Here is a 19,095-nt window from a genome sequence, read left to right on the forward strand (position 1 = left end):
AACCCAGCTGGATATGCACCCTCCAGGACATCTACCTGCTCTGTAGATTTTATGGCTCCTGCTTGTGTATGTATACCCCAGCTGCAGTAAGACAATAACTTTGTTCTTTTGAGTTGCCTAGGAATGTGATGACCCCTGGACAGCAATTCTATGCTGATATCCATGACAACTGAAAGATCTGGTGTGGCGACTCGCAGTTTGTAACACCAGACGATCAACATTCCTAACCCCCTTCCCTATAACCCACTGGCCTACGTAACTGTTTCAAGATCCTGTGCCCCCCTTAAGATGGTTTTTTAGCACACTAGTCCACCATCTTCCACATTGCTGGCTCACTGCTTAACAAAATGCCCTTTCTTTGCCACCATCTTGCTTCTTGACAGATTGGCTTTTGTCTTGTGGTGAGCAGATCATGTCCTTTGCACAGTAACAATGAGACCTTATGATACTCAGCAGAGGGCAGGAAGGTAGCCACCAAAAGGCTCTGAGAAGGGGTGCTGCTAGTACAGATCTGAAAGGGTTCACACTGTTCAGTAACACATTGGGGATCTGTAATTTCATTAGGGTTTTTGACTTGCTCTCTCTTCCTGTGGACATGCAGTCCCATATCATAATGGGGGAGAGGGACCTGATTTCTTCACTGCCCAATTAGGTGAGCAGAGGAATGAAACACGGTTATTGCTTTCAGATGATGTTGCTAACAACAAGCAGCGAGTCCTGGGAACTCCTAGGGGCAGGTACCTGTATCTCCCTAGGATATGTTCTCATCATCAACTACTTATCAACCCAATGACTGCTTGTGTACTATGGGCAAGGCATTGCATTGGGGTTGAAGAGAAGGGTGCTTCTAGTTCCATTAAAGCTTCCCTCAGCATTACAAGAGAAGGGGAACATGAATAAATTAGGTAACCATCTAGTCCATTCACTTTCTTCTAAGAGGCCTAATAAAACAAAGCTCACTCCCATTCACCAGATCTTACCAAAGCTTCCACATTACCACCACTACTGATGGCTACTCAAGGGTGACATTATGCAAGGAAAAAAAGAAATGGAGGGTTAGAAGTGATGAATAAATGAAAAGCAATAAGATATTGAGGTATGAGGAAGCCATCTGGTTTAAAACTAATTTGGCCTGATCTTGTTTTTCCAGAAGAGCATGATGTGGCCTGTAGGGTATGCATTGTACATTTGCTTTAAACATTTACAATGTCCCAAAGCCAAGAATGATGCCCTTAAAGATAGGGATGTATGCCTCCCCCCCAAATCAGCATCAATTCAAGATAAGCACTGCTTCCCAGAAACTAAGGATTAATTACTGACCTACTGTGCTCATCTTGTGACAACTGACCTGCTCTGCTCATCTTGTGACCAATGACCTGTTCTGCTAGCAAAACATCTTGTGACCGTAGTAAAGGAGATATTCCTGTCGTATTTGATGTATGTCCCTTGTTCTAAGATAATATATAACCACGCTGTACACCCCACTTCTTCAGAGGGCTTCCTTCCTTCGTGAAGGTCATTCTCCCAGGCTATGGTCCCCCAAATTGGCTCATATAATAAACTTATCATAAACTCACCTTAATTTTGATTTATAGATTGATTCTGGATTATTTGCATCAACATTTTAAAGAAAAGAAATGAAATATATGAGGCAATACAAAATGTCAATGTCCAGATTTCTTAACATTCTCCTTATTTGGGCTACCTCCTAGTGATTCTGATGTTCAATCCCTCTATCACAAGGGATCAAACTGAGACTTAGTAAAGAAATAAAATAGATCATCTCAGGAAATAGTAGTATCATGTGAATTGACATGGGAAAAGCTACACCTAAGGGAAAACTAATCACTCAAAATTAACTTCTAAGGAATATTTAACGTGGTGGTAAGAAGTTCCAACTGGGATTTTTCTCATTTTTCCACAACTGCCCTTAAAGCCCATAGCTGAAAGCAAAGGTATTAAGTACCTCCTTCCCCCATTCTAGGTTCAGTCAATGCATTACCTACGGTGCCAGCCACTCTCCATGATGGATACATTTCCACAAAAATTCCCACTGGGAAGGGGGGGAAGGTCTGTGAGGAGAAGCTATCTCTACCTCTCACCATGCCATGGGTTGCTTGTAGTTTGGACAGCAAGACAGCACACAACATAGGGCATCTTGGTATCAGTGGTTACTTACCAAGGAGATGTCATTTATTTTAGTAGAAAATACAAACCTACTGACAAAAAGAAAATTATTTTGTTTTTCAGGCAACACCTAGGAGAGGTTAACACCTTTCTTAGATTCAGAGGTTATATTCCTCCAGATTCTTTGCTTAAAACAATGACAGCCTAGTCTAGCTGGTTTAGGCAGAAAAAGAAGTTAATAAAGACCACAGAATTTCCTGGAATATCAGTAAATCAGGTTTAGAGGTGACCACACTACAGATTTACTCTGAGGGAGACAACCCAGCCACCATAACTCCAGCTCAGGCCTCTAAGGCTGGAAATAGTGCTGGAATGCTGCTCCTCCTGCCTCTAGAAATTGACTGTATTTGCCAAAACAGATTCTTCTAGTACTTCTGATTAGAGTCTGGTGTGAGCGCATTTGACTGGCAAAGCCTAAGGTCACAAGACTGTGCCCTCACTGAAATATAAACTTGGAAAGCAAGTTTCTGGCCTCTCCAATGGAGAAGTGCAGATGAACAAAGGAGGGAATTCTCTCACACAGGAAGAGCATTCAAAGTCCCTGGGTGGCCAGACGGAATAACAATGTGCCCTATAATGTGGATCCTGAATTCCCTACCTCACTGCTTCTCAAGCTTCAGTGTGCATACAAGTTACCTAAAGATCTTGTTAAAATGCAAATTCTGGGGCCGGCCCCGTGGCATAGCAGTTGGAGGAATGCGCTCTGCTGCTGGCGGCCCGGGGTTCGGATCCTGGGCGCGCACCAACGCACCGCTTGTCGACGCACCGCTTGTCAGGCCATACTGTGGTGGCATCCCATATAAAAAAAGCGGAGGAAGATAGGCACAGATGTTAGCCCAGGGCCAGTCTTCCTCAGCAAAAGGATGAGGAGTGGCATGGATGTTACCTCAGGGCCGATCTTCCTCGCAAAAAAAATAAATAAATAAATAAAATAAAACGCCAATTCTGATTCTGTGGGTTGGGGGTGGGGCCTGAGATTCTGCATTTCTTTTTTTTTTTTTTTTTTAAAGATTTTATTTATTTTATTTCTTCCCCCAAAGCCCCAGTGGATAGTTGTATGTCGTAGCTGCACATCCTTCTAGTTGCTGTATGCGGGACTCGGCCTCAGGATGAACGGAGAAGTGGTGCCTCGATGCGCACCCGGGATCCGAACCCGGGCCACCAGCATCGCAGCGCGTGCACTTAACCACCAAGCCACAGGGCCGGCCCCAGATTCTGCATTTCTAATAAGCTCCCAGGTGATGCTGATGATACTGGTCCGTGGACCATATTTTAGTAGAAGAACACGTGTAATTGCATAAAATCAGAATCTACTTCACTACTTAAACAATCTAATAATAGCAACAATGATGATGATAATAAATAAAAATATTAATAACAGTGGAAACTATTATTTCTCGAATGTTTATCATATGTCAGGTACTCATTCTCTTTAGAGCGCTTTACCTATATTTTGCATTTGGTCCTCAACCAATCCTGTAAGACAGACATTATTATTACTTTACAAATGAGAAACTGAGTCTCAGAGAAATGAAATGACTTAGCTAAGGTCACAAGCCCAGCAGGAGGAGGGCTGGGAATCAACCTAGGCATGTCTGATTCCAAACTCTAAGCGGCCATGCTCTGCTATCTCAATGTCCAGAACTGCCCGCCACATCAATCATCAGACGAGCACCCCTTTGAAAAGAAGGGAAATGATGGCATAAACTGAGCCTGAATTTTTACTTTGCCTCACTTATCTTTCAGAATTTCTATGTCTCAGGTCTTCCTGCAGGAAGGTGCAGGAGAGGGTATGGCTAAGAAAACAAATTTAGTCTTGTTCCATCTTGTATGAAGAGGCATCTATTTCTTGTGGAATAAAGAAATATACAAAATAATATATGTGTATATATATATGTATACATATGCATATATATACACTCACACATAAACATTTATACATGTTTCTATCCCTTATCTTGGAATACTGTTCTAGTATATCCTGTCTTTGAATAACATATATATATATAAACAACTCTTCCTATCTGCCCACATTAAAAAAAACTAAACGCTCAAAACAGAAACAAAAAACTCCACACAAATAGTAGTAGGTATCTCTGGTTTGCTGCCTCTTTCAAGATTAGAACCCAGAATGTCCTTAGAAGAACACTCCCACCCAACCCCACACTCAGCTGGGTGGTCTGTGTAGGAATGGTCTCAATACTGTTTCCAGGGTGGGGGGCTTGATGCTCCAGTGACTGATTCAGAGGTTAGTGGGAATGCTGTGACACAGGCTCTGTCTACTGCTAGACATGTATCCCAGCAGTTCTGGGGAACCACCTCGGGGACCATGCAGGGATCAAATATCTGTAGATGGAGGAACTAAGGAAGTAGTACTGAGGAAGCTAAGGTGAAAAATGGCAAACGAGAAACTAGACATTGTTTGAACTTTGGATAAAAGCTTGTTTGAAATAACATATAACAATGATTTATTTATTTATTTATTTATTTTTTTTGTGCTGAGGAAGATTCGCCCTGAGCTAACATCTGTGCCAATCTTCTTCTGTTTTGTATGTGGGTTGCCGCCACAGCATGGCCACCGACAAGTAGTGTATGTCTGCGCCTGGGAACCGAACCCAAGCTGCTAAAGCAGAGTGTGCCGAACTTAACCACCAGCTCACGGGGCCGGCCTCTACAACAATCAATTTTTAAAAAGCTCATTGAACTCAATTTTATATGAGTAGGTTTCAAAAAGTATTCTATTAAATGCTTTAGACTACACCTCTCTTTTTCTCTGAATTCATTTTGTTTTGTATAAAACATAATCAAATAGTAAAAATCAGAAGAAAAAAGAGATCAATAAAAATAGAATTGAAAATCTAGAAATAGACCCAATTATAAGCAAAAATGTGGCACATAATCAAGTCAGTGAAGAATGAGAATTATTCAATAGATGATGCTGGAACATTTGAGTACCTGCAAAAATAATGAAGTGAGGTTCCACTCAAAATATATTCTAATTGTAGAGTTAAATGTAAAAAAGGAAAGAAAGGAGACAGAAGGGGAGGAGAGGAAAAGTAAACCAAAAAAGAACCAGAGGAAAATATAGGTAAATATCTATCTGATTCAAGGTAGGAAAAGGACTTCCTAAGCAAAATACCAAAGATAGAAAAGATGATAGCTAGCTAGATAGATAGATAGCCATATAAAGGTTGAAAGAATAGCCTTCATAAAAATTAAGAAAATCCATACCTCAAAAAATGCCATCAACAAAATTACTTTAATTACACCAAAATTACTTTAATGGTAAAGTGGAAAATGTATTTCCAATATATATGATGGACTCTGAGTTAATATTTCTAATATATAAAGAACACATATGAATCTATTAGAAAAAGATAAAGATGGGGGCCGGCCGCGTGGCGTAGCAGTTAAGTGTGTGCACTCCACTACTGGTGGCCCGGGTTCGGATCCCGGGTACACACCGACACACTGCTTGTCAGGTCATGCTATGGCGGCGTCCCATATAAAGTGGAGGAAGATAGGCACAGATGTTAGCTCAGGGCCAGTCTTACTCAGCAAAAAGGGGAGGACTGGCATGGATGTTAGCTCAGGGCTGATCTTCCTCACACACACAGAAACACACTAAATTAATTAATTAATTAATTAAAAAAAGATAAAGATGTATATTTGCAAAACAAATATTACAAATCTGATAAGCAAAAGTTGACTGCCTATTAGCCATAAAACTTCTGGGAAAAGAACTGATTAATAAAAGGGGTCCTTGCACAAAATCATAAAGGAAGCTGTGTATATGTCAATATTTAAGAATTATACACATAAAAACCCAAATCATGATGCAACTGAGATTTAAATTGATGACAAATGCCCCAAATTTACATAAAAACCTCAAAAATTAATGGAATCTGAGCCACTGGGAGATAGTCAATAATTCTTCTAATAATGTATGTCCTCTTTACTCATTATTGTTTGCTAAGATTTGGGTTGAGCAGTATGACACAGCTGACATGCAAATTAATAATTTTATCCACATCTTGATTAACATTTTATACCTTCGTGAGTTTAGTTCTGAATAGAAATAAGGATGATTTTCCACTAGGGGGACAGAATTTAAATGACTTCAGTAAAATTAAACGAAATGGAACAATTTCTCTTTGTTTCTGGCTGACTCAACAGTCATTAGTTAAATTATTTATTTAAAAAATATTATTCAAAGGTTCGCAGTATTTCTACAATGATTTGATAAGGTTCAAGCTTACACGACATCCATTTTAAAAATACCTGATTTTGCTTTCAGTTAGTTCTTTCAGAACCTTTCTTCTTTGCTTAGTCCCAAGTACGCTTCACATATTAAATGTGTAAAGTTCATCTGTACATACTCATTCACATACATTTGGATGTACTGAATTCTAAATTTTTTAAAAAATCTATGTTTAGAATGAAGACAAACTACTATAAATAAATATGCAAAAACAAACAAGTAAATAAAACTTTCAGAGCACAGAGCCTAGTTTGGGCTCTACAGAAAGAACAAAGTTAAATTTTAAGTTAACTGTATATATCTCTCACAAAAGAAAAATGTCATCCAGATTTTTATTTTGCCCATTGATGTTTCCAGTACAAATAGTGTTTCTCTAAAGGTAATAATATTTTAGCAATATAATATCCTTCCACAGAACAATGGATAAAAACAGCAGGATCATTCCATAGGAAATTCCCATTACCAGTTCTTCATACGGTTTTTCTTGAAGGTTAAACCCCAAGCCAAACCAATCGTCCTTAGGAAAGTAAAGCCAAATTACAGTTTATGACTGCATGTGTTACATGCTATTCCTTGGCCATGCCTGCTTTTTATAGACATCCTAAGTGCAATTTCACTGAGAGAAGAAAAAAACCTAAGAGAACGTAATCTATATTACAATAAATAGATTAAAATGATTTCTTTTTCAAATAGGTTGGATTTCTTTTCCAAAATAATTATATAGTAAGATTTTCATATTGGTTTAGTAAAGAGCCTCAATGCCTTATTTTCTCATCCACTCGGCAGATGCAAGGAAATCTCCCGTCTTGCTTTTGCAAGGGTAACGTAGGGGAAGGATATACAACACAAATAACAGTCTTACTAAGCTATTTTGTTATACTAGACCATTTTCCAAAATACATTTCTGAATTCTACCCTCAAATATAAATTATGTGAGAATGTAGAAAACTCTGTCAGGCTAAACTTCTACGTTAGCAAAAAAAGGCGGGGGGTGGGGGTGGGGGAATAAATAAACCAGAATCACAACTATTTAAGTGATAAGGTACTACTTATATCCTATATGTATTAAGAGTACAAAGACTTTCATCAGCCTAATAAAGATAACATTGTGTCTAATGATGTGAAGACCAGCCAAAGACCAGGTTGTGATCAAGTGATTGAAGTAAAACTTCAAAAGAAGAGAGAGAGAGAAAGGAAGGAACGAAAAGAGCAAGAGAGAGAGAGACAAATCCATGGAATGGGAGAAAATATTGGCAAATCATAAATCTAATAAGGGACTTATAACCAGAATACATAAAGAACTCTTATAACTCACTCATAAGAAGACAATGTAATCAAAAGATAGGCACAGGATTTGAATGGATATTTCTCAAAAGAAGATATACACACTGCTAATAAGCACATGAAAAAAACTTCATCATTAATCATTAGGGTAATGCAAATCAAAACCACAATGAGATACTACTTCACACACCCAATAGGATAGTTATAATGTTTTTTAATGGAAAATAACAAGTGTTGGTGAGCATGTGGAAAAACAGGAATCTTTTTACTTGGCTGGTGAGATTGTAAAATGTTGGCGCTGCTCTGGAAAAAAGTTTGGCCACACCTCAAAAAGTTAAACCCAGAGTTACCATATGACACAGCAATTCCTCTTCCAGGCAGTTGCCCAAGCGAAATGAAAATGCATGCCCACACAAAAACGTGTACACAAATGTTATTTAGCAGTATTACTCATAATAGTTAAAAAATGCAAACAACGTAAATGTTCATCAATTGATGAAAAGAAAAAATAGAGTATATTCTTACAATGAAATATTACTTGGCAATAAAAAGGAAAGAAATGTTGATACATGCTACAACACAGATTAATGTTAAAAAAAATTATGCTAAGTGCAAATAAGGCAGTCACAAAAGGCCACGTAACATGATTCCATTATATGATGCAAATTAGGCAAATTCACAGTGACTGTGAACTGGGAGGAGGGGAAGAGTGACTGCTAATGGGTATGGGGTTTCTTTCTGGGGTGATGAAAATGTTTTGAAATTACCCTGTGGTGACAGTTGTACAACTCTGAATATACCAAGACTCACCGAACTGTACATCTTAAAAGAGTGAATTTTATGGTATATGAATTATATCTTAAGAAAGCTGTTATTTTAAAACGAAAAAAAAAAAAAAACAAAAAAACGAATAACTGAAAAGCATAATTTTGAATCAGGAGATGAATATTTTATTAATAATACCATGACTGTGTTATTAATAGGAAAATCATAAATCAAAGGTTTCCTTTGGGGATCTTAAGGTTGACACTAAAATTGGGAAAGCATGTTTGTAAAGAAACTTAATTCTAGGAAGTTACAGGGTAAAGGCACAGTACCTCAGGCTTCTGGAAGCTTTTCCCAAAACATATGACTTTCTTGAGAGGGACTAAAATGAAACTGAAATGTGCCACAAATTTCTGCTCCTACATGCTCTGCATGTCTGTTCATCCTTGCCCATGTTTCTACTCCTGGCCGACTACGTTTGAATCATGAACTCAAAAGCTTGACACCCAAACTCCCTTTAACCAATAATAGCCCAGATTAAATAAATACTGACTCTAAAATTACAGAACATTAGAATGTTAGAATTATACATAGGGCCTCATATCATTATGTCCCTCTCCTCTCAATCCATTCCAGTTAGGCTCATGTATTCCAGAAATGCAAGTCATCCAATTGTTTCAAATTTTAAGAGAAAAGACCAAATACTTCTTCTAGAAATGTTACTTTTTAAAAAACTTATTTTAAACTGCCACACCAACTAAAATAAATAGAAATGCCAGGCTGGTTCAGACAAATAAATAATAAGGGGAAAACATTAGGTCTATTGTCATTCTATGCCTAACCCAACATCATTTTGGCTTCAAACAGCAACCGAATACCTTGATAGTGATAGCAGAGCATTAAAAAAATCTTTCAAAAATAACTTTACTATATAAAAATTCAGCTTAAGAGCAGAAACAAGCCTTAAATCTAGCCATGAAATATTAACAGCACAATCCTACAGCTGTCCTCTCAGCCCTGAGGTAAACCAACTGGATGGATGGCCTTAATTCAGATGAATTTCCTTTATAGTAGCACCTAGATGTAATACATTTCATTATTTCTATCTTTCTGAGAATAATAAAGGCCTGAATTCTACCAAACGGCCTATGGTTTTAGAAGTGCTGACGGCGCAGAATTTTTTGATATATCTGGATGAGGGACTTGCTGTCACCTCATGTGCCATACCTGGTATGCACTGTGCCGTGGCCTCAGTGGTTATGGTTGGAGCAACTGGGGGCTGCTGCTGACTGGAGCTCACTTCTGGCTCTGTATTAACGGAGGGAGAAAGGGCTACCTCACAAGAGGAGACCTGGCTGGGCAGATGGGACAGGAACTCTTCAGAAGCAACTTGCTCATCCTGTCCAGGCAGCTGCAGGGCAGACAAAGGGATGCTGATCTGTTTGTTAGCATGGGATGTGCTCACAGGCATCTGCATGGCCACCTGCTGGTTGGCGCCATGGGCACCAGGGGGTCCTCTGTTTGGTGAAGCCAGAGATACCCTGGCAGTCTTCTGGAGGATTGGTCTGGACATCACAGAGGGGGATGCAGACACACCATGTGGGTCTAGCTCTGTGCCAATGGCAGATGTCACGTGGGGAATCAGCTTAGCAGACCCTACACAGGAGGGACCAGCATGAGTCTGAGGCTTGGGTTTTGCCATCTGCGTCAGCGATAGAGCTGGTCCATCTACCCCTCCGGTCAGCTCTGCGTTTGCCACAATGTAATAATCTTCGGGAATCTCTTGTTTGATTTTCTTAATGATGACATCATTGCTGCATTCATCAACCATCTGAGCCTGGGAGCTTGAATGGAGAGAAGATGGGATTATTCCATGCCTTTTTCGAGTAATGCTTTGAGGCCTTTGGGTTTGGGGTTCAAAGTCACTGTCCTCATCTGTAACAGAAGACTCACAAACCATGTCAAACAGGGTGTTTTCATCTTCATATTCTTCAACAGCCTCATCCAGTTCCGATGGCTCACTGCAATAAGAGAAGTCACAAGAGTCTCTGGTCCGATTACAGTCTAGCTTTGCTTTCACTGGTCTCCCAGGGTACCTTTCAACGGGGCTAGTTTGTGTCTCAGAGGGCACTCCAATTATACTGGGACTATCAGAGTTAAAACTTCTGTTATCTTGGAAACAAACCCTTTCTTGGGACCCAGCTCTGCAAGTGGCTGTCAGTGGCCAGTGATAAGCATGGCCAGCACTACAGCCCCACATTGCTGTCAGGTTCCCATGGGAACCCTCCGAAAGCAAGTGTTTCAGGTTTGGAATGAGGCTGCAAATGGTCCCATGGCTGTGGGCCCAGCTGACCAATTTGGACAGATTCTCAGATGAGGTATGAAGGCAATCCTCCATGTTACAGGATCAGCAGAGTCTTTCCTAAAGGGAAATAATCAAAATAAGAAGCCATTATTACCTAAGATATTCCCATATCTCAATTACTTCAATTTCCTTGAACTATGATCATCTGGCATTAAAAAAATGCACTTCAAAACCGTATCTAGTTTATATCACTGCATATGGGCAGGGACTAGAAAAGAATACAGGTAAAAAAGTAAAAACAGCTGATGCCTTATGGCTGGGGTATTTGAGAAAATTTTTGTTAGTTTCCTTTACTGTAGTAATAATGTTTGCATAAGAAAAAAAGAAGAAAAGAAAAAAAAGAAACAAGCAATAAAAAAGAGGTGAGGTTTTTCATGGTACATTTTACTTTCAAAGTCACAAAGAGAGAGGTTCAGTCAGCCCCTTAATAATAAAATGTGTATATTATTTGTGTTAGCCAAGAAGATACACTTCTAACTTCACTCTCCACCATCAGAAACTTCATTACTAAAGGCAGAGCCAACAAAGGCTTAGACCCATTCTAGGATGGATGTCAGAGGAGGGCCGTCAACCCAGTGCGGGGCACCAGAAGACAAAAAACGACAACTGGGAGTCCAAGGAGAGAAAAAGGCGCTAAATCTGGGAAGTGGGGAAGAAAAGTCTTTAGCAGAGAAGGGAGAACAGATCGGGAGGAGAGCCACTAGAGGGCCCCTGCTGGGTCAGGGGTGCAGGCAGGCTGTAGAGCAGAAGCAAGGATGGGTAGGTTGAGTGCCAGCAGTCTAACCACCTCTTTGCTGTGTGAAATTCCTGAAATACTGCCTTTCACCTCACAATTAGAGGTAAAAGATGTGTCTGGTGTATTCCACCACCTGAGCTTCCTGAACACCCAAGGACAACCAACTACTAAATAGGAGTAAATCATTCTTTATTGGGCAGAGGTCAAAAAGAATCACTTGTTATGGATCCTTGACTGGGTAAGTCAGGACATGATGGAAAAGTGAAATAGGGCATGTAGAGTCCGCATGTGAGTAGAAAGGTCGAGTAAGGCTCTGCCAAAGAGGACATCCTGGGAGAACTGGGCAGGGAGAAACGAGGATCTTGATATGTGGTTTAGTCTGCCCTGGTCATGTGCTGTTGGAGGTGGGCCCTACACTTAGGCACCAAGATCTAACTGTAACGCCAGGTGACCACGTGAAGGGCACATCTGAGCCTCAATTCACTGCCCTGCCTCCATGACACCTCATCAGCAGAGTTAGGTAAATTCAAGTCCTTTAACGTATTGTGAGGCCTCTGTGATGCAGCCACGGCCAAGGTCAGCCTCTCAAACCTCATTTCCTACTACCATGGCCTTTCCCCACATTTCTTATGGTCCCCACGTCTCTAAACACAAGCTTCTCACTCCCAGTCGGCCTCTAAAAACTCATTCTTTTTTTTTTGCTGAGGAAATTCGCCCTGAGCTAATATATGTGCCAATCTTCCTCTATTTTGTATGTGGCTCGCCACAGCACGGCTGACAAGTGGTGTAGGTCCACACCTGGGATCTGAATCCATGAACCCGGGCCATCGAAGTGGAGCACACCAAACTCAACCACTAGGCCACGGGCCCGGCCCCCTAAACACTCATTCTTTAGCTTGATACACAGTCCTCCTCTTTCTTCACCTGGAAAATCTGCTCAAGACTAAACTCAGGACCACTTCCAGTTGACGTCTTTCCAGACCCTCTTTAGCCTCAGAGGTTTATTTAGATTTTCTTCATCTGCACCTCCATCACCTCTTGAGGCACTCTGCCTTTGCTGTACTGACATTCTTGTCTATCTCCCAGACTTGACTGAGGATTCCCTGAGGATAGGGACTATGATATAATTATTCATTCATCAATGAGGACCTACTTGGGGATACAGAAATTAATAAGACATGGTCCTGCTCTTCGACCTTATAATCTATTGCTGGTGTTGAATAAATGAATAAATATATAAATAATGGCAGCACCATCAACACTAACAAAGCGAACATATAAGTCCCTCAAATAAGAAATATGACGTTTCCTCCAGTCACTTTTATTGTAATCATTCAAGGGATTAGAAGATCTTCTCTCCAGTGGTGTAACCAAAACACAGCTGTCTTGTGTATACAGGAGAGTAATACATAAGCGACCAGATTTTATGAAGCAGCACAGTAAATGGAAAGCACAGTGACTGGTGTGGGGTTCAGGAACTTCAAATTCTAGTCCTGGAACTGAGGTCTATGGCCTCTGACAAGTCACTCATTATCTCAGTCTTAAAGTGACAGGACTATATGATCTTTATGTTTCCTTCATACTCTAGCAATTTATGGACTTCTTTCAAACAACTCTGTTTAAAGTAGAAATGTAGATAAAAGAGAAAGACTGGTTTCATCTGTTTGTTTTTTGAGCTTTCTTAACATATCTATTTAACTGGTAGGGCAAAGAATGCTATCTGCCTACCCCATGTCCACTCTCTCTTATTCCTTACAGAGAGTCCCAAATTGTTGGCGGAAGCAATATGCTCACCTAAAACATATTTCCCAGCTTCCCTTGAAATAGGGGTGGCCACAGGACACAGTTCTGGCCAATGATATGTACATGGGAGTCACCAGGTGGGGCTTCTGGGGAAGCCCTTCGAAACACAAACTTGTCTGATTTTTGCCTTTTTGCTCTTCCTACCTAGAACAAGGACATGATGACTGGACTCCAGAGGCCATCTGAGAGCATGGAAAAGAACTTAAGGACAGGAGAGACTAGCCAGAAGGAGCTTGGGTCCCTGATGACATCATGGAGCCACGACATCAGCTCTGACCTACCTAGGATTCCTTGTTATGTAAGGGAAAGATAAGCCGGATCTTGCTTACGCCACTGTTGTTGGAGTATCTGATTACATACAGCTGAACTCGATTACTAACTGATACACAAAAAATAATACATTCATCTCTGGTTTTTGAAACCTTAGAACAGAATCCTTCATTTTTTCTGCAACATAGCCCAGTACAATTGTTTCTCAGATTGGATTCCACAAATAAATTCTTGGGAGGTCTATAACTGTATGTCAAAGTGTTTATAATTGTTTTTATTTTAATCATAATAAAAACTCAATTAATATAAGCATATTATGAATCATCTAAATAATCACCTTATATCCAAGTATTGCTGTGTAATTTCGGCTCTCCTTTGCCCTTGTATCTATACTCACATTAGTGTCCATAATCATCTAAAGTGACATCACTCAATTTCCAATTCGTTAGGAAACCTGTTCATACTGTATTCTCCTTAGCAGATATAAATACAGAATTTCTCTTTTGCATTAATAAATTTCAAATGAAAGGCAACATGATTTGACATCATGAAAGCAGCACATGTGATGAAGCAATATACCACTTTCAGTGTCATAAGCTAATGAGAAAATAAAAAGGAGTTGAAATAAATCATATACGTTCAGAGAAAGAAAATCAAATACATTATGGCACAATATTTTAATAAAGATGTTACAACAGTTAAAATATGTAAAAACGTGGCAGAATCAAAACACAATTTTGTATAAGAATGTGGAACTCAAAGAACATATTGTCCACATAAAAGCTACTATATGGCAGTAAAATAATACCTTTCCTGAAGGCCCCAAAGCCAGAAAAAAATTATCATTAAAATAAATAAAAGAGGGGGCCAGCCCCGTGGCGTAGTGGTTAAGTGCTCGCACTCCGCTGCTGGCGGCCCGGGGTTCGGATCCCGGGCGCGCACCCAGGCACTGCTTGTCAGGCCATGCTGTGGCGGCATCCCATATAAAGTAGAGGAAGATGGGCACAGATGTTAGCCCAAGGCCAGTCCTCAGCAAAAAAAAGAAAAAAGGATTGGCACGGATGTTAGCTCAGAGCTGATCTTCCTCACAAAAAATAAATAAATAAATAAATAAAAGACAAAGTGGATAAAATTTTAAATTTTGTTAAAACCTTATCTACTTAATTTTATAATAATCATCAACCTTTAACAATCAACAAGTAGTAATCATTAAGTCCCTTTTACTACATTCTGAAATTCTCTAGCAATCTCATGAAGAGGCTCTTAAACTTTTCTTGAGTACCATAAAATGAAAATATTTGTCTAGTATTATTATTAATATAATTCAACCAGGCAACCAATGTTAACTGGTAGTTATGAGAGCATAATTAGCTGATATTTAAGGTAATTGAATGGATTGAATTCAAGCTGAAAAGGAATAGCTATCAATATACAGCAAGATATTCTAAGTTATATACAAAATAGAATCAATGGTAAGACAAAGTATTTTCAAATTGTTGAGAAGAAGTAGTTTCCAGAATCTACTGATTTCCTTCATCAATCTGATGATAAGCGCTATGCTGAAAAGTAATGCTTTTTCTACATTTTCAAGAATTGAAAAATAACTTCAGACAGTATTCTCCCATATCTGATATGGGCAATGACTGGATCAGACACTCAGCTTTTACGGTGTCATCATGTGACACTTCATCAAAAACTGAAACTCAAGGAGTCCTCCCTAGCAGAGTTTAGATTAAATATAAGATCTGATTATCCTAAATTAGCAAACAAAGCTATATCATTATTATCACCACATTGTATGTTAACTTAGGAAAGCAGATGATCTATGAATTAGTATTTATATTATTAAAGTCAAAATCAGAAACACTTTAAATATAGATTAAGACTTTCTACCACTAAACCCAACATTGATCATTAGGTTTCAGCAGAATAGAATATAAAACTAACTATTATTGCAGCTAACATTTTTCAAACAATTATTGTTTGCCAGGCACTGTTCAAGGACTTGACATATCAATAATCCTAATTCTATCAACAATCCTAATAAATTAGGTAAATTATTATCCTCATTTTATAAACGAGTAAACTCATTTCACTTGGACAAAGTAAGGGTGGAGCCAAAATTTCAACCTCTGTCTTACTCCAGAGCCCAGGCTCTTAATTAACATACTACACTGTCTCTAGCATCGTAATAGTAGAAAGATATTTGTCTCAAGTCTGGTTCCCTATCACATTAACATTGTTAATTTGCATTTGTTGGTTTTATAGTTTTACTTCAGTTGAATTTGTATGTCTGTTTTGGTTTACAGCTAAATCAGAACTGTAAGCATAAATTTTATGTTTAGACATATATAATAACATTATGATAAAAACGGCTTAAGCCAGCACTAGGTATAAAGAGGGTCCATGAAAATATTTTTCTTTAAAAAATTTGAGAAAACCTTCTGTATAGAACAAAAAGAAGTATGAAAAGATTATGTCACTTTTCCAAAACCTGACAAAGTGAGTTATCAGCCAAATACCAGTGAATATCTAGTTGGCTTTCACCTGACTCCCGTTACAACCACCTGCCCCACCGTCCTTGTAGTCTCTCTTTGTAAGGTTCTGAATCTTTCAAAGGACTTGTTGTTGCCGTTGTTTTAATACCACTAAATCTCAATTGTCGATGGATGGCAAAATGACATAAGAAGAAACAGAAAATCTGAGTAGCCATATATCTATAAAAGAAATTGAATTAAAAAAAAAATCTTCTCCAAAAGAAAGATTTCGCTGGTAAATTCTATCACATATTCAAGGAAGAAATAATACCAGTTACACAAATATTTTCAAAAAATAGGAGGAGTGAGCACTACCCAATTTGTTTGAGGAGGCCAGCATAATCTTAGTACCAAAACCTGACAAAGATATTAAACTCAAGAAAATTATAGATCAATATTCCTTATTTGATACAAAAATCCTTTACAAAACATTAGCAAACTGAATCCAACAACATAAAAAACGGGTAATACATCATGAACTAAGACGTATCCTCAGAATGCAAGGTTGGCTGACCATTAAAAAATCAATTAATATAATCCAACATATTAACAGTTCATAGGAGAAAACCACATGATCAATTCAACAGATGCAGACAAAGCATTTGACAAAATTCAATACCAATTTATAATAAAAACTCTTAGCAAACTAATAATAATAATAACTTCCTCAAACTGATAAAGGACATCTATGAAAAACCTACACCTAACATCATACTTAATGTAAAAGATTGAATTGTTTCCTCCTAAAATCAGAGATAAGGCAAGAATGCCCACTTGCATCACTTTTATTCAACATTGTACTACAGGTCATAGTCACTGAAATAATGCAATAAAAATAAAAGAAAAATGAGAACAGAAGAGGTGAAAATGTTTCTATTTGTACATGATACAGCTGCTTATGTAGAAAATTACAGAGAACTCACAAAACAAGTGCTAGAACTCATAAATTAATTTAGCAAAGTAACAGGATAAAGATTAATATTTTAAAATCAATGACTTCCTATACACTAGCAACAAAATATTAGAAAATTAAATTTTAAAAAATTATATTTATAGTAGTGCCAGATATATTAAATACCTAGGAATAAATCTAACAAAACATGTCCAAGACTTCTATATTAAAAACTACAAAATATTGCTGAGAGAAATTAAATGTGACCGAAATAAACAGAGATATATACCATATTTGTGGATTGGAAGATTCAATATTGTTAGGTTGGTATTATTCTCTAATTGATAATATATTCAACCCAATTCCAATCAAAATTACAGCTGGCCTTTTTAGTAGAAATTGACAAGTTGATTCTAAAATTTATATGGAAATGCAAAGGACCTAGAATAACCAAAGCAAAATTTTTAAACAAGAATAAGGTTGGAAGACTCATTCTACCTGATTTCAAGACTTACAATAATTTCAAGCTACAGTAATCAAGCTCATGAGGTACTGACAAAAGAATACACATACACATCAATGGAACAGAATAAGTGTCCAGAAATAGACCCACACATATTTGATCAATTGACTTTCGACAAAAGTGCAAAGGCAATTCAATAGGAAAGGAAAAGCTTTTCAATAAATGGTGCTGGATCAATTAGATATCCATTTTTTTTAAAAAATCAACCTTTAGTTACACCCACTCATAAAAAGTAACAAATGAGATCACAGACCTAAATCTAAAACCTAAAACTAGAAAACCTTGAGAAGAAATCATAGAAGAATATCTTTGTGACCTTGGGGTAGGCAAAGGTTTCTTAGGATGCAAAAAGCATGAACCATAAAAAAATTTGATAAACTGGACTACATTAATTGCTAATGGAATAAAAATATAGGGCCTTAGCAGGGATGGAGAAGGTATCCATTAAACTTAAGCACACTGAACACTGCGACCTTCTTTCCGGAGTTCTCCTATGTAACTGTCAATGCTATGTAAGGAAACTTAGGTATGGTCTAAAAAGCAGTGATGATGTCTCAACAACAGACTAGTGATTAACAAAGCCAAAAACAAAATGAAATAAAACAAAACATGAGAAGAAATGGCTCCTTTAAAAACTAGAAATAAAGTTAACTATGTTTTCTTATTTATTGAGAATGACATACACCTCCTATTTTATTTTCCCACTAATTACAACTCTTAGAATCTAAGTAGTAGTCAACATAAACTTAATTTCCCCATATTCCCATTAAAGGATGCAATTTATTATATATGCTAAATATGGAAAAAGACTCAAACAACTGAGATTTTACCCAAAAACAGTCTTAAGTTCCAACATTAATGTACATACATATGCAGAAAGGAGAGACTATTTAAAATATACAGTTAAAGGAGAGGGAAAGGATATTTATTGCTATTGAGGCCTAAAATGTGCTTTCCAAAATTTAAAACACATCTATTGTTTCAAAAAAATTTTATATGTAAATTACATAAATTAGTACAGGCATTAAAAGTGGGCTTATAAGTAAAGAATTCAGAGAACATAATATTTGCTTTCACTTCAAGAGAGCACATTTATTAATTTTCAAATGTCACAAGTACCATATAATTTATCATGTAATTTTTGGAAACAGACAAATCTAAGACACTTTGTACCTACTAATTTAAAAAATCACACTAAAAAAAATCTTTTAATTCTATACCATGAATATATAACATGTATTTCATTTACATTTCAATTCAGTCAACAACTATTGAGTATCTGTTATATGCTAAACACTGTGTTATGGATTAAATTGTAACTCCCAAAAAAGATATGTTTTAGTCCTAACTCCCAGTACCTCAGAATTACCTTATTTGGAAATAGGGTCATTATAGATGTGACTAGTTAAATTTTGATGAGGTTATACAGCAGTAGAGTGGGCCCCTAAGCCAATATGACTAGTGTCCTTATA

General features: G+C 37.8%; 1 protein-coding gene across 6 annotated transcripts in view; it reads right to left on the bottom strand.

Moving 5' to 3' along the window:
• The window catches only part of KIAA1958 (KIAA1958 ortholog), a 151,776-nt gene that overhangs the window by 71,475 nt on the left and 61,206 nt on the right, over window positions 1–19,095 (bottom strand). For all 6 annotated transcript variants that reach the window (XM_087419288.1, XM_087419289.1, XM_087419287.1 and 3 more), the window contains exon 2: window positions 9,725–10,919. In XM_087419288.1, the coding sequence (XP_087275414.1) occupies window positions 9,725–10,895 (1,171 nt within the window). In that variant the 5' untranslated portion in view covers window positions 10,896–10,919. The remainder of the gene's footprint in view (window positions 1–9,724; window positions 10,920–19,095) is intronic.

Source organism: Ceratotherium simum, chromosome 29 (genome assembly GCF_057802395.1).
Source record: "Ceratotherium simum simum isolate JZ-2026a chromosome 29, ASM5780239v1, whole genome shotgun sequence".
NCBI lineage: Eukaryota > Metazoa > Chordata > Mammalia > Perissodactyla > Rhinocerotidae > Ceratotherium > Ceratotherium simum.